This window comes from Marmota marmota, unplaced genomic scaffold (genome assembly GCF_001458135.2).
Source record: "Marmota marmota marmota unplaced genomic scaffold, marMar, whole genome shotgun sequence".
NCBI classification, from domain to species: Eukaryota; Metazoa; Chordata; class Mammalia; order Rodentia; family Sciuridae; genus Marmota; species Marmota marmota.
This window is the reverse complement of record NW_026000082.1, coordinates 15293708-15317066: the sequence shown is the minus strand read 5'-3', so window position 1 is coordinate 15317066 and position 23359 is coordinate 15293708. Positions and strand designations below refer to the sequence as shown.

The 23359-nt window shown below is 37.6% G+C and overlaps 1 protein-coding gene across 11 annotated transcripts in view; it reads left to right on the top strand.

Moving 5' to 3' along the window:
* The window catches only part of Elavl4 (ELAV like RNA binding protein 4), a 137101-nt gene that overhangs the window by 42117 nt on the left and 71625 nt on the right, over nt 1-23359 (top strand). For 2 of the 11 annotated variants that reach the window (XM_015484834.2, XM_015484832.2), the window contains exon 1: nt 12527-12891. The exons of 3 other annotated variants lie outside the window; for them this stretch is intronic. In XM_015484834.2, coding sequence (XP_015340320.1) covers nt 12868-12891 — 24 coding nt within the window. In that variant the 5' untranslated portion in view covers nt 12527-12867. Of the gene's footprint in view, nt 1-8671; nt 8845-11823; nt 12131-12526; nt 12892-23359 lie in introns of those variants that run through there. 6 more of the 11 variants (XM_048815419.1, XM_048815422.1, XM_015484833.2 and 3 more) reach the window with 6 other exon arrangements.

Here is a 23359-nt window from a genome sequence, read left to right as displayed (position 1 = left end):
CTATAAAAGCTTAGATAATAAAGAAGCTAATTTTTCTTTGTGAGGTTGAGGCCTTGAAGGAAGAGTCTGATTTCCCAGGAAGAGAAGGCATTCTGATGGAAGAATCAGCAGGAACAAAGACAAGGGGCAGAAGGGCCAAGTGTTATGTGGGAACAGACTGTCATGTCTGAAGCTGTGTATATGGAATGGAATGTCCCAAGAAATCAGCAAGCTTAAATGAGAGCCAGATTGTAAAGAGCCTTGGATGTCATGCTGAATAATTGGACTTGATATAAGAGGTGAGGATCTTGGAAGGATTTTTAAGCAGGAGAGTAAACAAACTAGATTGAACCATATGAAAATTGACAATCTTTGACTATTTTTGACCTATAAAAACAATTTCCTGTATTTCAACCTAATATAAAATGTGTCAACGTATTTGAGTACTTAAGAGCATGCCATATCCCATAATACATTCCTTATATAGATTATCTCATTAAATCCTCACAGTCAATATTATTTTCCCCATTTTAAATAGGATGACACTGAAGTTCAGAGAGTGTCTTTGGTATTGATCAAGGTCATGGTTTCCAACTTTTAAAAGCACATGGTTTTAATGATTTTAACCAACCAACTCCAATTCTGCATTTTATTAAAATAACTCTCGTGAACAAACTGGATAATGGAGGAATGTGATACAAGCCTAGCTCTTCGTTCAAAGTAGCTTTTAAAATCTCCCTCAAAAGCTTGGTTTCCCTTTAGCTAGCATTCTTACACTGTAAAGTCAGTTGAAAATGTTAATTAACCTAACTGAAATTGAGTTTGCTAATTTAGAACTACTTGTGTACAAACTCTGACATGGAAGAGGTGGACGTGGCTTCAGGAATCATCTACTTTCATTTCTTTTTTTGAATTTCTTCAAGAAGATTCCAGTCCAGAAAGAAATTATTCACCATAATTATAGAACTATTAGTTGTAGAGATGGTACTGTCCTTGAGGTCTGACCCCTCCCTTTTGTGATCCCTAGTGAATTAAAATGGATCTTACTTTCGTGAACATGCATTGAGCACCTTCTGTGTGTAAAAGCCATTGTTCTAAGGATGTTCACTTACACATGGGAAAGTGTAAAAATTTATGTTTGGTAACTAGCTCAGTTTAGCTGTCTCCTCAGAGATGGGAGAGGAAAAATCTTTTAACCACCTATATCCTTAAATTGGCATATACAGGTTGTATGGTCTTAATTATTAATAAATTTTAAATAGTGAAGATGTCTATTAAGATTGCTGTGTCAAGCCCTTGTATGTTTTGTTTTATTGTGCCCCAAGGTACCCATGTTAATAGATGGCAAAGCGCAAATTTCAAACAGGAGCTTTTACACTATTTGATTACATTATGAAACCTTGAAGATGACATTAGAGTTTCAAATTCTTAAGCAAAATTGAAATTTTACACTATGCATAACATATATAATGCACATTCATATTTATGGGGATTTGGGAGGCTAGCAATAGGTTTTTGCTGGCATTCTCATTTCACCTATAGTGTGGAAACAATCATAAGTGATGATTATTTGATTATCCTATAATCCATTTTATGTATAATGAAGTGGACAAGGTAGGTTTCAAATAATAAAATCACCAATTACTAGTTTGGGATTAAGTTGGAATTCATTTTTATATTTTTCTTTTAAAGTGTCCACAGAACCTTAGGTTACATATAACATAGTTGGTAAAATCTTAATGTAGGTTTTAAACACTGTGATTTTAATTATTCATTCTTCTCAGCAAGGGAATAATAGTGAATAGTTGGATTGAAGAGTGATATCAATAACAATAACCCTTTTAAAAGAATTATACTTGAGTGTAACTATAAAAACCCAGGAATAATGGTAACTTGATAAAAAAAAAAGTTATATATTTGTGAATAACTTCAAAGTAGGATCAGGGCTTTTCTAAGGCCAGAATTTTGTAAGAGTCCACCATCATTTTGGTTATCACATAATATTGTAAAGGGTGGTTAAAATGAAATAGGTATTTGTAGCAAACAAGGCTGTGAGGGTTGTAATGTTAAAACATCTGTTCAAAAACCTTACATTAGGAAAATACTCATCTTCATTAAAGATGTGATCCTTTTCAAGGAGATATTTTGAACTTGAAGCTGCTGTTGCTATGGGGTTGCTAAGGCAAATGAGCTACTCAGCACTAATGTGTAACTTTACTCTTCTGCTTTATAGTTAAATCATTCCTCCAGCTTTGGAGTCAGAAAGGGGAAAAACTAAAGAGGGTCAAGTGGAGAGTTTCCTCTTTCTGACTGTTATCTAGTATGCCTCTTGTTTTTTTTACATTTTTTTTTCACCTCATAGAGAAAGGAAGTAATATTTTGGGGTATAAGAAGGTTGGAAAGGTAAGGTAGGATGCTGAGCAGGGCAGAGCCTCTGACGTAGACTACCCCAACTAAGGCATAAGAGAAGTCCCTGGACACCAAGAGAAAAGCAGCTGTGGGTTGCTGATCTAATGCTTCTGCTGATAGCCAACTTCAGGAAAGGATTTTTATAATAACCCAATATTAAGGGTGACTTGATTTTTAAAAAGTAATGTATTAGTGTATAAAATACCAAATAACTGTGCCCTGTATTTAGTTCAAAAATTTGTCTAAATTATTTGAAGTCAATAATTTATGTTCTTTTATCAAGTGCCCACTGTATTCCAGGTACTGATTTTCTATGTGTTGGGGTTATAAGGAAATAACATACAATTTCTACCATGCAAACTCACAGTACAGTGTGAAAGTAACAACACACTATAATTCATTGAATGCAATCTGTAATAGACTTGTTCAAAGATTATTGAAGTTTAGTATTATGTTCACAGTTGAATTTTCGATAAATAAAAATTTAGAGACTATTTAGAAAGAAGAATGTCTTATGGCATTAATAGACAATTCCATCCCAAAATCAGGCACTCTCTGATCCACCACCAGTGATGGGAGATGGACTAGCACAGGTACAAAATAATAATGGGCAAAATATGACCCTTGTAATTCTTGTAGGACCAGAGGTCTATCATCACCTGGTGGCAGAACACTGAAATTGCAGGCCAGGTTTAGTGGGGTTTTTTTTTTAATATTTATTTTTTAGTTGTAGTTGTACACAATACCTTTATTTTATTTACTTATTTTTATGTAGTGCTGAAGATTGAACCCAGGGCCTTGCACATGCTAGGCAAGCGCTCTACTGCTGAGCCTCATGAATTTTTTTTTAATGTTTTTTTTTCCCCAATGTCAGTAGATGTTAAAAGAGATTAAAAATGCTAGTTTTTGAGCATAGAATAACACAGAGAATAATATCTGGGTATAGTAGTGCACACCTACAATCCCAGTGACTCAGAAGGCAGAAGGATCACAAGTTTGAGGCTAGCCTTGGCTACTTAGCAAGACCTGGTCTCAAAATAAAGAGGGCTAGGGATGTAGCTCAATGGCAAAGCATCCCTGGGTTCAATCCCCAGTTCAAAAAAAAAAAAAAAAAAAAAAAGCAAAAGCAGCCAACCAAAGAAGAAGAAATGCAACAACAACAATGATGATACAGAGAATAAGACTTAGATTTCTTTAGATCAATAGTTTTCTGTATAAGGTATTATATAGTAAGAGAATAGACTGAGGTTAGGATATGTAAATATGAAACCTAAATTTGCCTCCTATTAGCTATGTGATCTTGAGAAAACCACTTAAATTATCTAATCTTTAGTTTCTTTATTGGAAATCCAGAGTTCTGAAATGAAACAAGATTTATTGGCAAAGCACCTCATGCACTATGTGACACACAGGTTCTCAGTGGATACTAAATCTTAACTCCTTTTGTAAGAGAACATATTGAATAAAGATCTGCCCTCTCGCAGTCATCATATAATAGTTCTCTGTTCATAACTAAAAGTTGGCAGAGGATAGAATGGATTTAGAGGATCCCTTGGAGCAGGGCTAGTTAGGATGAGCTGATTGTTAACATGACTTTCTGGGTCGCTGCCCCCACTTTTCTTATGGGAAATATCCCAGCGTTCCTGGCCAAATTCTGTCATTCTTGAAACCTATACTCAAACACAATTCCTTCCATAAAACCTTTCCCTGCCATGCCATTGTCGTCCTTACCACCAGCCACAGCACAAGATCTTGATACTGGTCTTTCACATTCTTCCTTACAAGGATTCATGCACAAAAAAGGAAAGCTCCTTCCTTCCCAGCCAGATTGAAAACTCCTTGAAGGTGGGAACTATTACTTGTAACTCTTTTTATTCTTCACACCAAGAATTTAGTACTGAACTTTGCCCACTTGACTAAGTAAATGTTTATATGCAGCAGGCATTGTTTATTTAAGCTGAAACAGAGCATTCAGGCTTTATTAGTTATTGTTGTCTCATTATTCTTTAATTGTTTTGAGTCTTTGCATATCTTCCTCAACAAGATGGAATTACCCTGAAGCTAGTACTAATGTATGCATTCCCCAGCCCCAACCCCAGTTATCACATAGATGCTGCCTCCACCAACCATATATCTGTTTCAGTGGTGGAAACAAACTTTAAAGGAAGTATGATTATACCCATTTTACAGAGGATAAAACTAAGTCTTACATTTTTCCCAAAAGAGTTGTTCAGTGAGCCCTAGTTGAATTAAATGAAATGAGCTTTGGGAAAATATTTGAGGTAATGATAAGTGGGACTACTGATCTTCATTCATTCCCCATAAGTGAGCACTGCTTAGAATTGAGGTCATAGAGGTTAATTCAAGCCATGTTTATTGAGCAGCTACTCTGTATGAAGAGTTTGGCCAGGTTTGTAAAAAGAAGAAGGGGTGAGGCTGGGAGTGCTCATTTGGGTGCTCATTTTGCTCTCTGGGAATTTTTGCTGCTTTAATCCTTTGTATCTCCCCCACTCTCAGTTTACACCTGATCATAATGGTAAATTAAATGAGACATCTGGAGGTCATACCCAGCTGAAAGCATGTTACAAAGAAATCTCTTTATCTTTTTAGTTGAGAAAAAAAATCAAGACGGGCTTTCACCCTCTCTTTCCTTTATCTTCCAGTCTGTGCTCATTGTTTCCATTCATTTAACAAATATTTAGTAAGCATGTTACTCTATGATGAGATGGAGGCGAGATCTTACTTTTAAATAAGGAAAACACCTTTCTAGAAGCATTCTTAGACATAACAGTTATCACTACTGGGATGTTGTACATGTCAAGTGCTCAATTCAGGGTTTGGTAGACTCCTGGTAAAATAGCACTTTTTATTCTTACTTTTTGTCTAATTATTTATTTCTTCCTCCTCTCCTTCTACCCTGCTTTTCTCCTCCCCTTCACCTTCCTTCTCCCTTTGCTGCTGTTTATCCTCCCCCCCCCTTCCTTCTCCTATTTCTTTTTCTACAGATGTACCTTCCTTGCCTCTTACAATACACCGATTCTTTTATTGATATTTACAGAATTGTAAATGATATTTACAGAATTTTAAAATAAAATTGAATTATTTTCAAAACTGTAGTAAACCAATTAAAAATTATATCCTTTAAAGGTATAGATAATGATTCCATAAGTAATTGACTCATTATACTGAGATCTGTTAAAATTCATATTTAAACTAGGGTTTTTGTTTGTTTGCTTTTGTTTTGTTTCATTTTTGGTAAAGCTCTTCTAAATATGAAAAGGACCCAAATTCTGTAATAAAGGACTATGTGTATTTTCACATTGATCCTACAGTTTTCGTGGGCTATGGTGAAGAATATACCTGTGAGAAGTCTAGGCAGCTGCCCCTCCCAAATAAGTTTGCTTAAATAAATGTGTATTTGTCTTCTTGAGAATCTTGTAAATAAATCAGTCTTCCTGTCCTTTTACGTTTTCTTTTCCAGAAATACATCATATTGCTTTTTAAGAGTGCGGTCCAAAGCACATTTGAAAAGGCAAATGTACATTGATTCTGGAAAGAAACCTACTTTCAGCTGCCCTTTTAGCATAAGGCTTTGGAGTGTGTGAAGAAAGAGCAAGTGTAAATCTCCTCTTAGGTCAGTTTACCTGCACAGTCGAACTCTTGGGATTTAAGCAGACCAATACCTGTTTGTTTCTCCATACAGTAGCATTCTTCTAGCTCTTTCCCATAATCAGTAGTAGATAAACGACTTAGAAAGAAAAAAGGAATCACATAGTCAGGTCATATATCTCTAAGAGCACATTCAACAGTGAATTTCTGATCCTTCTGGTAAACTCCTTCATGTTAGTCTGGTGTATCTTTCTTGACTCTATGATATGTTTGCATTTTTCTATAGAATTGATTTAATGTTTTTATGAGGGGGTGGGGGGAAGAACAATAACCAGCACCACAATTCAACAAAGGAAAATTAAGCTTTAAATTTTATCAAAAGCCTTTAAATATCATATACCATTTTCTAGGCAGATGATTGTGTTTTCCCCAAGGAAAGAAATATCAGCAGTTTAGGTTTATTTTTCAAGGGAGGAGGGAGAGGATAAAAAGAAATTGAATCATAGGAAAATGTCAAATCATAGTCACTGATGACGCTATTTGAATGGTGTGCCATAATCATATTAGGGCAGAGCACATGGAATTCCCGATTTCCGCATGACAGTGAAGAAGGACCAGCAATTTTCTGTGTGTGTGTGTGTGTGTGTGTGTGTGTGTGTCTGTTCACTCTACCTTCCCACTGCATTTTGCTAATTCAATTGAGGGGCAAGTAGAGGTAATCCAGACAGCCGGAACAGGAGGAAAAGGTCTGCAGCTGTGCTCGGAAGGACTGGTGTGAGGAGAGAGGCTCAGTCTGACTTGGAGTTTTGTGCTGTTGCACGTGAATGCTTTGGAACTGCCCTAATCGACTGAAAATGAGCCGGCTACAATCATATGGAGCAGGTCTGTTTAGCCACATCACTGGGTAGCATGGCAGATGGTAGACAGTCAATGGGTGGTATTGATTGGCTGGATTTGCCTTAGGGTAACAAGACTATGGGTCCTTAAAAACCCCTTTCATCTTATTTTCCTTTGTGCAGCTACATACAGTAGTGGTTTTCTCTTTTCATTCCCCTCAGTCCCCAGTATCTCCATCCCCCCTTTCAAATCAGAAGTCTTACTTGGTAATCAAGATAGAGAGGTTACCTTGAGATAAACACCCTTTAAATTATCACTAAGGCAAGAAAACACGAGAATATTTTATTTACTAGGCTGATTACATTTTAATGTTTGAAGAAAGTGACATTTTTTTAATTAGTGTTTAAGACATATGGTGAGTGTACAAATTAGCTTATTTCATACAACCAGAATTTGATGAGAGCAACTCCTCCTTCTCACTCCCCAGTTAAAAATTGTCACTTGAAACTTAATATATGCGAGGAGGTTAAATGGTATTAAGTAATGCAGACTTGACTTAAAGATGAAGGAGACAGTCACTCTGGCTAAATGTTGCCTAGATGGGCCAGAAAAATACCAGTGTCAACATCTGTGTTTGCAAGAGGATGTGGAAGTTCCAGAGCTTTGATTTTGTCCAGCCAGGAAAGCAAAATCCCAGGTATCCATGTCTGTTGGTTTCTGTTTTAGACACGTGGGAGCATAGAAAGGTATATGCATGCTTTAATAAATAATAAGATTCCCCTTAAGATCAAGCCATATAACAGTTCAAGTAATGACATTTATTTTTGTTCAGGTGGTTCTATACCCTTTAACATCCCTCCTCTATCACTTGGAGTTTTCAATTTGGGACAAAAATCTTCATTCCTGGCAAAGGAACAGATTAATTGAAATAAAGTGGTACAAAGAAGATGCCAAGTTAACTACACATCCAAAATAGTGAACAACAGAAATGTTCCACTTCAAGGCAGATCTTAGGGAGAAAGAACAGTCCTGGGTAGAGGAGATATGTGATTGGTTTCTTCTCATGCTTGTTTATAACTATTCAAATAATTGTGTTTTAAAAAGAGATGCTTACATTTTTTTTTTTTTGGTTTTTCTTTTTTCAATGTCTTTAGTTTTAAGTTTTTGTTATTTCCTCTCATAAGGAACCATATCAAATCAATCTAAAGTTTTACTCAGAAAAAAAAAAAAGTTGCACCTTAAACTCTTGCCTCCATCTTGTGTGTGTCTCATCGTCATGCACACATTTGAATCAGGTTTTCATTGTGTGTGTGAATATTTTTCTCATTTTGCTAAAGGAAAATATTTTCATGGAGTTTTTGGTTTTCTCCCTTGCTCTGCACTAACTGTGTTTTTCCTTGATCATCCTTTGCTGATGAAACAAAGCCAGTTTGTGTTTCATTCTTCACAATTCTTATTAGCATTGGTTGGTGGTGTTTTGTTTTGTTTCCCTGCTTTAAGTCGGGAGCAGGAATTTTATTTATTTATTTAGACAAGATACAGCAAGAGACAATCTTGCCTGTTAGGATGCTGGCGTTTCTCTTGTCACATCCTATACCCAAAAGCTATTCCAAGGGGGGGGCGGGGGGCGGAACACAGTCTTTTAAGATGGTTCATTTGAATCTGTGCACTCTACCCACCTGGTGGTTATATAGTGAACTGTTACTTTAAAGAGTAGTTTAAACACCAGCCATGTTTGGGGCAGGCTGCTCTTGCAAAGAGAGCAGTACATATAACATGAGTCTACTGTGTGTGAGATAAGGGGAAAATTCAGCTCACTGACTAGAGGTTTTAATGTGCGAACTCTAGGGAAATAATATATTGACTGTTCCGTGGCGCGCAAGAAAATTGAAGAACCCTTTGCAGACGGAGTGCTTTGCAAAGGATTCTATCTGTTTCTCTTAAAACAAAATCTGTGGCAAGATGTTTGAAATCAGCAGGACGCTTAATGCTGCTTTGTTAAATAATGAGGTAATATTTTGTCACTTTTTTTCTGGGCAGCATCTGTTTTTCCCCCCTTGCTTCATTTTTCCCCCTATGTTTATAAAGGATTTTTTTTTCCTTTCCTCTCATGGAAGTCAAGGAAATACAATTCACGCTTCCATTTCTGTTTCTTCCTTTCAGTGCTTTTGGAGAATTTGGTTGTCTTTTTTTTATTTGCAGTTTCAGCCGGCTGCTGTTTCCTAGCCCATTGTGCCACGTAAGGCTTCTCCACTGCGCGGAGTAGGTAGTTATTAACGCTGAATTGGCTTCTGGTACAGTCCATCTGGACTCTGTGTGGGAAAGCTGGCTGCCGGCGACTGATGCTGAGATATCTGCAACCTTTGGGATGTGTGCATGGTGGCGAGGGGCTGACTGATATGAGATTACTTCTTTTAAGGGAAATTGTTATTAATGAGTCAAGAAACTGCTCATTTATGGTAAGAGGGATACAGCGGCGCCGGCAGCCCCACAGCTCTGGGATATCATTTTTAGGTTGCCTGAGCTGCTTGAGTGAGACAAGTTTCTTTCTGTGGTGGTGGATTGTGGCAGGAAAAAAAAAAAAAAATCATGCATGACTGGGAGACTCGCCTGCCTGATTCTTGAGATAATATATTGAGAATCTGTTGCTTTACAAATGTCACACCACTGATGTATCGGTCAGCCCCTCACTCTGAAAGATGAATGGTACTATTGGAAATGCGATAATAAGGTTGACTTTTCCCAACAATAGGATTCTGCCTTTGTCTTTAGAGAAAAGGCCTCTGAGGACATTTGTGCATTTGTTGGAGGATTCCGTTGAAAGACTTTAGAGTGGAGGTTTTTGGAGAAGTGATCAAAATACAAAGTGCGTGGATTTTTTTTAGCCTAAGCAAACCAGCTAATTATTTATACTGTAATATACAGTTATTATCTTGGAAAAATAGCCCGAATATCTTTTGATATACCTGATGTTAATTTACGGTTCACTAAGTGTGCTGAGGTTAGTGTGGATGGGAGAAAAGGGTTTTTAAAAATTCCATCTTTTATAACCTGCACCGAAAATACCAAGTAAATATTTTGTTCCAAGAGAGTTGTTTTTATTTGTGTGTTTGTCAGCACTGTGTTAATATTTACTTTTCACAATATTTTGATGTTGATGAGATCACACTCGAGTTTCTGTTCTTGATTCGAGCATATATACCTACCCTGTGTACCTATGTTGAGCCATTTTCAACACTTAACCTGCAAATTCATCCTTAGTTAACAGTTCAGGTACCATAGTACTGTTATGACTTATAGGACTTTACACATTTGCTAAAGAAATTATTTTAAAAGTTTACTTAATTCAGTGTTGTTCCACTTGAAGAGATTATAGTTTTAACATCTCTACTTTTCTATTTCATGTACTTTCATTTCTAATAGTTGAACTTATTTATATTCAAGTCTAATAGTTCATGTAGTGTACCTAACACATATTATTTTATGGTATATCTGTGTTTTTTGAAGTGTGTTTATGTATATGTACATTTATGTGTGTGTGCTCATGAAATACTATCCCCAAGAGAATAGTTTCAATCTTTAAAAATGTAAAGGTTATTTTCTAACAATTTTTCACAAACCCATTCATCTTTGGACTTTGAATCCTGGAAATATAGCATATTTTTCAGCATGTATTTCTACTCTCTCCAGTCCTGTGCCACTGTCAACTCAGTCAAAGATTAAAGATTAGGTTGAGTTTTTTTCCTTTGGTCATGTTTATTATCTCTGTATATTTATTGAGGAATAAATTAATTAAATTAAAAATTAAACAAATAGTGATGCTAGTGTTTTGCATAGGTATGAGGCATAAATTTTCCAGGTAAGCTACTTTAAAAACCCAAAGCAGAACCAAAATATATATATTACTGAAAGCTGGGTAGCAGAGAGGTTACAAAATATAGAACAGGAAGACAAACTGGGTATAGCACCACACATTTGCTAAATCTCTCTTTGCAAATCTTTTAAGAGGCCAAAGGAAAAGGACATACTTTGAAGGAGAGAAGCAAAATCACTTGTTCAGTTAAGCAAGATGAGCACTCTGCTCAGGTAATGAAATAAGGTTTTTTATTTCAGAAGAATGTTTTACTTTTATAGCGGTGGAAAGCAAAGGGGAAATGTGTTTTGGTCGATTTTTAAAAATTCAGATCATGCCCCTATCCAGGTTGAGAAATAAATTCATTTAAATAAATCATTCATCATTCTCTGTTTTGAAAAGCTCAGACAGAAGGCAGAAAGGTAGAGGCTGACAGCAGTCCCCCTCCTCCCTCCAGATTTTTTTTTTCTTTTTTGTTTATCAGGGACTGTTTTTTCCGAGAGGCAAACTTGTTTCAACCTAGTTCACAGAGCAAGCATAATCCCAAACTTGCATGCTTTTGAAATATTGACCATGTTAGCTGCAGAAAAAGCATTACTTGGTAAACATCAGCAATATTGGGAAATAATAAAGTTAAAATGTAAAAGTGTAAGCACATTAAAGTGCTTTTGTTGTATCTTTAAGCCTAGAGGCAGATCATTAAATATGCATTTCACTAGAAAGCAACTGTCGAGAAAGATAAGGTGGTTGAAAATATTCTACACTAGAAAAGCCCTCCATCAGAGAGATGGGATCCTGCATCCCTCAGGACAGGGGAAAGGAAGGACACTCCCACTGTTAAGGTTTGCAAGCCTCCAGTGACCTGCAGTTGTTACAGTACTTTTGAGCTGGGAGGAGGGAAAAGGTAAAAATACAAGTATGGCTGTTGTTGCTTCCGCCGGGCCTTAATTACTAGACACAAGAAGCAGTTCAGAAATCTGGTCTCTGTTGTTGTAGAGGTCACCAAATCATTAACATCGTCAATCTGGCAGTAGCTAATTTAAATAGCACCTGATGTTGCAACGCCTCCCTTCGTTTCCCCAGCCAATCAGATTCTAGCTTTGGCTGACAGATGGTCCCATAAATGGATGTAAAAAGGGGAAGCTTCGAGCCAATTTCAGCAAGGCTCTGTTCAGTTGTTCTTATCTACATCCTAGAATCGGGGGTTTCAGCTCACTGCTCCTTTTCTTTCTTTTTTTTTTTTCTTTTTCTCCCACCCCCACTATCCCCCCCCAAAAAAAATTAATTGATTTACTTTATAATCATCCGCACTGTGTTTTGTGGATCTTTAAATATATATAACAATAGTAATCATTTAAAAAATATATTCTGAAACCTTTGCAAATTTTAAGAGAAGAGTCGAAGCTCTGCGAGACCCAATATTTGCCAATAAGAATGGTTATGGTAGGTATGACTAGATTTATAATCTGTTGTTTGTGTTGCTGGAGGGAAGACAAGCATCTACACCTTGACCAGTCTTATGCTTGTACAAGAGTTTAGTTCTCTGCTGCTGTGTGGTTCCTACATTTACTATATCTTTTGTGTAGAGTGCGGGTAGGTCCTTTTATTGAAAAGCAGTGGGGAGATAGATTGTCATTTTTAACAGGTCGTTGTCAGTTTTCCCTTCAACATAAAAGCGGAGGGTGGAGGGTGGGATGAAATAATTGCTGGTTTGTTGAAAGAGATTATGTTACTTGAGATCATCATGGCAAAAGAAAGGTTTTCTTTTTTGTAAGGGAGAAGGGGTTTGTCTACATGCCTGGGTTTTGTGGGGCTGGGGGGTGGATGCAGCAGGGTTAGGATCTCTCCATTTCGGTGCTGGAGATTTAAACCTCGAGAGGCAGCTCCAGGATGCTGAACGTTGAGATGGGCAGTTGTGTTTGGGGGACTGCGCAGTCAAAACGGCAAAGAGAGTGATTTATTTGGGCTTCAGTAAATGCTGCATCTTGTATTTCAAAGAGTTTCCTGTCATGACCTCATAAAAAAGAGGAGGCGGCTTGTATGTGTAGCGGTGCCTGGCGTGTTGAGTTGTTGCTTCCTTCTCTGGGCAGCAGCTCTGTAAGAAGGAATGTCAGCTTTTACATAACGTTCCTTTCCGCTTTTGACACACTGTGTGAGGGTCCATCTTCTTCTGATCACAGATGGAGTGGAATGGCTTGAAGATGGTAAGTGAAAAGAGGAAGGAAGCTTGTAGGTTTCAGTCGTGTGTGTGTGTGTGTGTGTGTGTGTGTGTGTAAGGATGGTGGACTGTGCATCGTAAATCACTCTGCTGATCGCTTGTGTGTGTGTTTATATGTGTGTGTTTATTAGTATTTCTTTTTTCTGAAAACCAGAATTCACCTCCAAGTATAATGGCATTGCATGCACACAAGGCACACACATTGCCTTTTCCATCAAACACACATTTTAGCCAAGCAAGGTTGGTGTCTTTTTTGACAATCACAATGTCACCGTCACTGTTGGCTGGCGTGTCCACCGCCTCTGTGAGCCTTCAGCAGAATTACATGACTATTAAAGTTAAAGGCACATTTCTTTTTCAGTCTCATGCTAAGAGTGATGGGGAAGGCTGGAAATGAGGGGTGGAGGAGGTAAGATTCAGTACCAGCAGATGCAATTGGGAAACAGGACTTTTGGATGTGGATGGGGAAGTGGAAAACCTTTCTGCCGAAGTAGTAAATCTATTTTTAGCACCATCTTTTTTCTGAAAAAAGAAGCAGGGAAACTCCTTGAGTACCGCTCCTGTCGCCTGATGTTGACCCTGAAGATATGGCACAAAATGGCACGATGAGATGCCACGAGTGCCCACTTTGACTTTGAATTTTTACCAGCAATAGCTTTCTCGGGGTTTCGGGGCTGGGTATAGGGGGAGGCTGTAAATTCATATCCATCTCACTTATTTTTCACTAGAGAAGCCGGGGAAGACTTCTCGCTCGGCATAGACGTTATAGCAAAGCTGTGGTCTTTTTCCCATTCTTAGAGGATTGCCTTTGTCTGGCTGCTTGTTTTGATGGGTGTAAAACAAATAAGATTAGACCGAGGAGCCCAACTGAAAGCGATAGCTGGGAGGAAAACCCAATGAAAGGTTGCCGGGGAAACGAACAGAGGAGAAGCCGAGTAGGGAGCAGGTGGCTATCATGAGAACACACTGCAAACAGTGTAAAAAAAGGGGGGGGGGCGCGACAGGACCTCGATTATCTTTGCTGTTCTTTGTGGCCAGCCCAACTTTAATTATTCTTTATAAATAGGTGTTAATTACATTTCTAACTCTGGTTTACAGTGATTTTAGAAATCTATTTTTAAGCATCTGTTCTGTCTCTCCTGTTTTTCTTTTTGTTTATTTGTTTAAAAAACAGAGAGAAGAGAGGGGGAAGGGAAGGGAGGGTAGGGAATCTTGCTTTTTTTTTTTTTTCTTATTCCCCCCTTTTCCCTGCTGTGAAATTGTACGTGCGAAAAATCGCAAGGAATCCTGTGAGGCCATTTGAAAAAAATGTAAATTATATTGAATGAAGTTGACGGAAGCATAATAGTGAACTCCCACAGCTGATAGCTTCTGAAAATGATTTCTTAGAAATTTCCAGCAAATATTCATCAGAAAAAAATATTATTAGAATAGATTTACACTAAGCAATGATTTTGTGTTAGGTGATACTGATATTTTTACTAAATCAAATGTTGATACTATAGTTCTGAGGAGTTCATTGTATCTCTCCTTTTATGTCCCAAGTAGAAATTACTTTTAAAATTAATAACTGGAGAGCTATTCTCTGGCCCTTTGATTCCCTTCCCTCCCCATGCCTTCAGCTACAGGCTCCATCGGGCTGCACCCTCACAGCCACTGTTTCCCATTTGGCATTTGGTCCTGGATCTGGTTTTGGCAGAAACTGAGTGAAAATCTGGATTTTTTTTTCTGTGTGTGCCTCTGAACATCTAGGACCCATGTGTGAGCAGGGTGACAGGCATCTCTCGCTTTTTCTCTCTCTTACTGTGCTTTACTACTAGTGTCTTTTCCCCATGATGGTAGGTACCAGAAGGACTGAAAGATAGAGTATTTAGAGAAATAGGAGATAGTGTAAAAATAACTGAAAGAGAGATCTGTTATAGTTTCTTCCTGGGGGGAAAAATAGGCACATAATCAGGTAGCTAATTTTAATCCCCCCAAATGAGAGATTAAAAAATACTGAAATACATTGCAAGGTTAGGAAATATAACCAGCGCTATTGAGAGAACTGTTAAATCTCACTCTTCTCATTGCAAATCTCCACACACACACCCACCATTCTTTTTTCCTTGCAGATGCTTCTTTTTGTTTTGTCTTCCTGGTAAATTTTAATATTTTGTTTTGACTCTTGAGGTAAAAATATACTTATATTTTTGGTCCTACATTTGAACTTGTTCTCATATCTTGAATGCATAAACCTATGTCATATTTTAAAATAGGATACTTTTTTATTATCTTTAGTATAGTTTCCTTTTTATAATTTCTGAGAATTTTCTAGTAGTTTTTGGTTAGGAGAAAATAATTTCCATAAGAACTGTCATCTTGGTTTGGTTTGTTAAAAAAAAAAAAAAGACACGTGGTTCTGCCGCTGACCTTTCTTGCTTCTTTGTCTTAAAAAATATTAATGCCTACAACCTGCTTGTGGAGGTGTGCCTTTACGGAAGCACAAGGCTGAGTGTACATTTATTAATGAGTGAACATCTGACTGGAAATATTTCTGCAAAAAAAAAAAAAACACCTGACTATATCGCAGTTTTAACAAGCAGAACACCTATATATCTCATAGCAAAATAATGACTGCATCATTTAATATTTAAATTTTTGAAAGAGTCAAATGAGCATAGATAGGGAAGTAACTGAAAATTTAGTTTGAGAACAATTGATGTATGAGGTGATTTTATCTCTTTAAAAAAAATAACCTAACAAACAACTTAACCATTCATTTGGATCTTGGTCCCATTCATTCCTCACTACTATTCATTCAAGTCATCCTCCTGGCCAGATATCGATGAGCTTGCTTCTGTTCAATGGTTTGCGCAAAGTCTTAAAACTTTTTTTTCTCCTTGTAGCTCTTTCTCAGTCCTTTGAATGTAAGGGTTTTATTGTGAGAGGAAGGCCAGATTGTTGTGAGGTAGTAATAGTAGAATATATTTTTAAAAAGAAAGAAAAAGAAAATGAACTACGTGTGTGCAGTTTGGTTCCAAACTCAGTCTTGCGAAGAGGGTTTAAGACATGTTCGACTTCAGATAATTTAAATTTAGGATTTCTGTTGGGGATAATCTATTTGAAATTTCAAATCTAGAGGTGCTTTGTGTGTCTGTGTGTATGCCATAGCTCTAAAAGAATTTGTGGATGAATGGAAGTGTTTTTCTCAAGTTAGAGTTACTACCAACAATGAAAGGGTTTCCTCAGGGCAAGTCCTTTTCTTTGGTTAGATTTCTTCCCTTTGCACTTATCTCCTTATTGTGGGTGGATTCTCTTCCTACATGTAGACAAAATACTATTCCTTCTATGAAGAGATGTGCTGCTTCATTTAGCCCTAGCATCTTAATGCTTTATTTTAATTAAAAAAAAAGAAGAAGAAGAAACAAATTATCTATGTGTACCGCAAGTAAGGAATGGCGGTGTTGATAAAGGTGATTATATATGGACAGAAGTACTTTGGCCTTGACAAATTTCTTCATCAGTTCCAGTGATCTGTGGCCACCAGGCACTTAATTTATATGCCTGGACATTTAATATGTACATTTTTGGTGAGCTGGCCAGCGGATGTTAGATATATAAGTATGCGCTGGCAAGTGCTGCAATGCAGTATTTTTTCCCCAATGTCATTGAGAGTTTTGGGGGTAAGAAGAGACAGTAACATTATCAAGCTATTAGTTTACTATTTTCCAGTTGACCGGCCATGTTGTACAGAATTGGTCAATTCTCCTTTTAGAAGTAAAGTCAACATTTTATTGCCTTCTATCCATTCCGCCATCTATTTGATGGTGTGTGGAAGGGAATGTGTGTGAAAAAGAGAGGGAGAGACTGTGTGTGTCTCAGTGTGTGTGTTGCTGAATTCCTCCACCTGTCTTAGGTTTTCCTTATTTGGTGTTACCAAATGCTTGTATAGATGCACAGTATATAAAGAAAACCCAACTGGACTGATTCCCATAATAAATAGCTTATTTCCTTCATGAACTTCAAGAGTTCTCTTATTAGAAAAATACAACATTTTAAATATTTAACCAAAAATATATATGCAGATCCTGCAGACTTCCATTAGTAACCAGACACCTTTCTTTAGCTGCTTTTGAAGAACTATAAATGTGCAGATCCCGAACAATATCTGTGAGCTACAAGCTGCCCGTTCAGTTAAGGGGTTGGGTTTGAGTTAAATTGTGTGTATGTGTATTTAAGAGGAATGTTGTTATTCTTTGGAAGCATATGAACATAGTCTTACACTGTTAAAAATAAGGAGGAAAAGTGGTTGTGTAGCATCCTGTGCTTTGGTTTTTAGAAATGTGTGTGTGTTTAATGATTATCCTTGAATTTCTGAAACCGTAGTGTATTTTAAGGGTTAAGAGGGCCTTTATAGGTCAGTGGCTTTGTAAGGAGGAAAAAAATGACCTGTGGGGGGAGGGTGCAGGACTGGGAATTGTCACCAGCAGTAATTGTCTTAAATTAGCTATCTAGCAGTGAAAAGGGAAAAAAGCTAGAAGACAAGAGTGGAGAGGGGCACCAACATGTGGATCTGCACCTTTCTGATAGAGGAGATAATGAGTGATAAATTTGAACTGGTGCAGTGCGGGATGCCCTATAATTTCTGAGAACCTTGACTTTGCAGGTTCATTACTTCCTTGCTTGCTTGTTCACACCTTTAATTATATCCAGTTTGGGATGCTAGCTGGGGGCACAGAGATGAGCCATTTTGTTTGTTGTTTACTTCATTAAGTATTCAGGCAGTGTGTTCACAATAGCTTTGGAGCATCAGTGTTAGGAATCAAACACTTTGGAAATGAAATTGTTACAAAAGGACAAAAATAAGAAAGCAGGCAGCCAGCTAGCTTGTTTTGGATGTTCACATCCACTCTGCTTAATGGTAATATTTATGCTGTTCCTTGTACATTCATTAAGAAATAGTGTATGCAGTGTCAGTGCTCTTAATAGGCTGATGGTTCTCTCTCTATTTCTGTCTCTTCCTCTCCATCCCAGCCCTGAGATTCTGCATTCACCCAGGCTATCTTAGGATTTTGGAGGCTCATTATTGGGGGTCCTTGTTGTAACTAACACCAAAGATAATTTCCCCTCAATAAGGAGACCTGTCTACAATGATTAAGAAGTGCTTAGAGCGGTAAAGGAACCCTTAAATAAATTTTGGTTGAGAAGGCAGTAAAAATGTTGAAGAATTAAGGTTGGTGTAATTATTGTGCTTGCATTTTTGGCTTTTGTTGTTTTTGTAAAGCCTTATTTTTAACCACAAAAGTAAAATATAAAACTAGCATATGGGATTTTTTTTTCTTTAATGGAAAAAAATTATATGTCATCGGCCTCTCCTGAAAATAACTTCCCCTGAACTCTTGGTATGAAAAATAACATTTAAACTTGAGTACAATTTTTCAGTTATTCATTTTAACCTATAAATATGTAATTAACAAATCTCTTTTCCATAGGAAGTTTAGGATTTTTTTCAGGATATGAGGAAGCAGAGAAAGGATTCCCGCCAAGATGGCGAATTCTGCAAAACACACCACAGCACAGAGGTTTCCTCTGTACTCTGTGGCATCAAATCCTTTCCTATTCCTATGAAGCAGTCATCCTCGATTGTTATCTACTCCTGTAGCAACTAGTCCTTGAAGTTGTTTTGCCAACGGTGTTCATAGTAGTGACTGACTCTCGTTGCTGTTTGTTGAGGACTTACTAGGTGTATTTCTTTGGAACATAGAATTCAAGGTCACCGTTTCTTTTTCTTTTGACCCTGATCCAAAAACATAATTAGAGGATAATTCCCTGTACTTGGGGATAAAGTTAAGGTGAGGGGTTTTAGGATTGGACAACACAGAATAAGGCTTGTGTCAAAATATGAGTAAAGGTTCGTCAGAACATTCACATGCATGCATGTTTTCCCTTTTGTATTTGTACGAATCTAAGAGTGATTCCCAAAGAAAGAAATCACAGGTATTTTGCACATTTTTGTCTGTACAGTTCCATGTATCCAGATGTTCACTCTTAGGAAGACGTAGTTTGGACAGTTAGAAGCAACTTGACTTTCAGTCAGCTAGTTGCCTATGAAACTTGGCTGGAACCTGTTAGTTTTACAGAAATATGAATGCCTTGCTTCTCACAGAAATGCTTCTTTAAACATCTTTTCCTATTACCCTGGAGTTGTTGGACAGCTAGTGACCTTTTGGTCTCCCATGTGCAAACTGGAAGTTTACTAGGAGAGCAGAAAGCGTAGGTTTACTTTATTATGCACATCTAGATATTGTGTACTGTTTGTGTGCATGTGTGTGCATAGGCATGCGTGCACACACATGTGAGATATAAACAGCCCTGACCCCTGGTGTGCCTTGACTGTGGCTTCTCAAGTAATCCCTATTTTCCTAGGTCATAAATCTAAATGCTTTAAAGTTTAGCTTTCTAATTTGTACATGAAAAATAACAGTCTGAGTTGAACTTTTTTTTTTTCCAAATGTCCCCTTTGAAGATGCAGCAGTAGTAAACACAGCTCTAATGATAAACTTTAGCTCAAAGAGCTATTTAAAAGTCTGTAGTGGAAGGGCTGAGAACTTGCAATCTTTACTAATGAAACTTTCATTAGGAAAGTGCTCACTTAAAATGGAGTAAACGACTAAGTCCCTGCAATTTGTGATTTTAACCAGATTTGATTCATCCTTTTTCATGTTTCTTTTTGTAATGCAGCCAACCACACATCTAAAATTTGGATATTGTACATGTCTTCAACATTAATTATCTCTGTTGGTGCATTGGGTACAAACAGTACAATTCCCACTAGAAGTCCAGATTCTTACTGTAACACCAAAACAAAAGTGATATTTATGAATAATATTGGGAAAGTTGTCCTCATAGTAACTGTTCCCCAAAGGAAGCTTTACATAAATGTGCATTTATTATTCAGTATATTAAAAGGGAATCCTTAGCTTTTACTTTTTAATTTGGACTAAAATATGTAAATTGGTTTTATTTTGGAGTTGCTCCGTTTTAGGTGGCTTTGGGGGAGGATAACTTTCTAGCTTGATTATATTTTAATCACCTCTATAATAGGAAAGGTTCCAGTTTTGAAATCAACCTGCTTATTGTGATTAGGACCCAGAGGGCCAATGTGCACATAGGGCTAAAAACATATCGACTTGTCCACATGTAGGAAAATTAGTTCCATTTCTACTATATACCTCTGTTACCGTGCTTTGTTGGCAAGGCTGGCTCAGAGGCTGCAGAACAACAAGTCTCCCTCTAACCTTGGAGGAACTTCATCATGTACCTGTACAGGCAAGCCTCTGCAAAGATTTTTCTTTATCTAAAGGAACCCAAAAGTACAAAGGACTTCAGAGTCTGGTGGATGTGAATCCTGACTTTTCCAATTAATAATTTGGTGATCTTAGATCAGGTACTTCAACTTTCAGAGCCTTAATTTCCTCATATTTAAGATGGGGACGATAATGCCTGACTCACAGGGTTTCTGTGAGGAACAAATGAGAAACAGTACTCGAAGGCACCAGTCATATGTAGGACCTGAAAATTGAAGGTGCTTAGAGAACATTAGGTCTCTTTCAGACTGTCAGTCTTTCTGTTTCTTGGCCAAGGCCCTCCCCCCAAGAAGAGGTCTATCCTCCCCTGCCAGATGTCCTGGGAAGTGACAAGTGTCACTAGCACAGTCTACATCTTCCTACCAGCATTCAAGGGTTTTGACACATGGTGGGTTTTTTTTTTTTTTTAACATGGACAAGCCCTCAATTCTCTGAAGTTGTATGACTCTTAGGGCTTTGCAGAGTACATCAACGCTCTCTTTGGAATTAGAATTAACGTGGGATTTAGTCATCAAAAGAGAAAAAGGGTGAAGATAAAATCATTTTAACCAGTACTATTTTTTAATTTCATGAAACAGCCTGTTAGGAAATTTAGAAATCAACCAGAAAGGAAATAAAAATGAGATGCAATGCCAGGTGCAGTGGTGCATACCTGCCTGGGCAACTTAGTAAGACCCTGTCTCAAAATAAAAAGGGCTAGGGATGTCACTCAGAATGCTTGCCTAGCATGCATAATGCCTTGGGTTCAAGCTCCAGTACCCGCTTCCAAAAGTGGGGTTTGAGCATACTTGATGAGGGCCAATCTTTGCTGTCTAAAATGTATATTGTAACTTGTGGGTTACTTGAATTTTGCCCAGAAACCAACTGACTTTAGAGCTATTTTTGCCCTTTACCATGTCAGCCTTTTTTCTCTATGCCCCTTGTTTTTCCAATGGGCTGAATTTTGAAGTTCTATTTCTCAAGAAGCAGTGAAGAGGTTGAGGCAAAAAGTGACTTAATGAGATTTTTCTAACTTGCCATCAGTTTTCCTCCTTCCGCTTGGTGAGGCAGGATGATGGATGGCTTTGGCAGTGCAAACAGCTCTAAAAGTGATCAGATTGAGTGAAGAGGTGTGCGAGATGTGAGCAGAATGCTGGCCCTCAATTTATTACCCTTCCATTTGAGGAGACAGAGAGAGGGGGAGGGGGGAACACCACAGGGGCTTTGACATCATTGATTACATACACTTGGGAAGGGGTAGCAAATGGGGTCAGGGACAGGTGTTAGGACAAACCTAATTTTGTGCCTGAAGGGGTCAATAGGCACAATAAATAAATTCACAAGTTGTCCTAAATTGGGACCTGTTGCTCTTACCAGTGAGAATGAAAAAAATACAAATAGTTCCTGATGGAGTTCAAGACTTAAACTACAAACACAATCTTAGAACATCTTTTTAATGTCACAGATACTGAATTCTATTTTGTTAGATCATGGAAAGGATATAAAGGGGAGTCACTTCATTTATTTAATCCTTACAACTAGGGCAAGAGAGATAAGTAGTTCTGCCCCCCACCCAAAGCTATTTTGTAGGCCTGATGCTTTTCTTAAAAAAAAAAAAAAAAAAAAAAAAAAAAAGAAGAGAGAAAGAAAGAAAGAAAGAAAGAAAGAAAGAAAGAAAGAAAGAAAGAAAGAAAAAAAAAAAAAAAAAAAAAAAAGAAGAGAGAAAGAAAGAAAGAAAGAAAGAAAGAAAGAAAGAAAGAAAGAAAGAAAGAAGGAAAGAAAAATCCATTACCGTGAAACAGACCACAGAACTTTTCTCTTTCCTCATGAATCTATTTCAAGACTTCACCAAGAATCTTCCAAGCGTTTTGCAGGTGTGTGTATATAATTTGTATGTGGCGTGCAAGTGCTCTGGAAGAATCTGGTTGATCTTCAGAATGTGCTTGTATGGGCAAAAACATAGCTGTAAAAAGGGGGACACTGGGGCCCAGGATGTAGCTCCATGGTCAGAGTGCTTGGCTAGCATGTGTGAGCTGTAGAATTGGTCCCCAGTACCAAAACAAAGAGGCGGGGCTTGATTTTGGAAACGGGTGGTATAGAAGATATTTCTTTATACTTTAACCTAGAAAATCTCACACCTCTTAATGAAGGATGAAAACGAGATGATTGGATTAGTGATTTGAATAGGCAAATGGTCAGGATGGGGGCAGGTGGATATTTATAGGCCCTTCTTGTTGGACAGGTGTTTGTATTATTAAAAAATTGAAAATTTATCCATATGTAAGTCAATACCTGAATCTCAGTTTTTTCTTTTGTTACTTTTCTAGTTTAAAAAGAAAAGATTTTGAGCTTAGAAGAGCAATAGTAAGAACTCTTAGGTCTCCAGTGAGTGAATTTTGGAGACACAGGCTTGCCGTTGGTGTCATCTTAACAGTACTAGCAGGTTTTGTCAGTGTTCCAAGAACAGAGGAGCAAGTCTGCATTCTAGAACTTCAGTTATTTCCCACACAGTTCTGCTTAGAACAGATCTGTGACCAAGGAGATCATCTCTCATACTCACTTGGCATTGTATAATTTTTGCCCTATGGTGTCAGTTTGATCTCTTTAATGTAATTAGAACAGGTACTATTAACCCTTTTTTGTAGAAAATAAAGCTTAGCTACTTGCTTAAGTTTACAAGTTCAGCAATATTAGAAGTCATTGCTCCAGAGAGTTTGGAACATGTCCAGCTTGGCCAAAAATTACATTTCTTGGGAGAAACAAAGAAAGGTAATCCCCTTTCTAGATCGAATATATATTGTTATGTCTGTTGCCTCATAGGAAGTCTCAGTACTTACTTCCCATTGTAATATAGTGGGAAAGGACAATGATAGGCAGAATATAGATGGTGTCTGGGCAGAGGCGGTACAATGCACAGAAGAGGGAGATATCAGTTATTGTTGAGGAAAGTAGGTAAGATTTCATGAAGGGAATGCCAGTTGAGTGGAGCTCAGATAGGAAGAAAAATTGGAAGAAAGGGGAATTCCACATGAGTCAAGGCATAGAGGCAGGAACTTACATAGCTTGCTTGAGGAGTCATAAATAGTCATAAGTGAACACAGCCAGGGGTGTGTCAAGATAAACTAG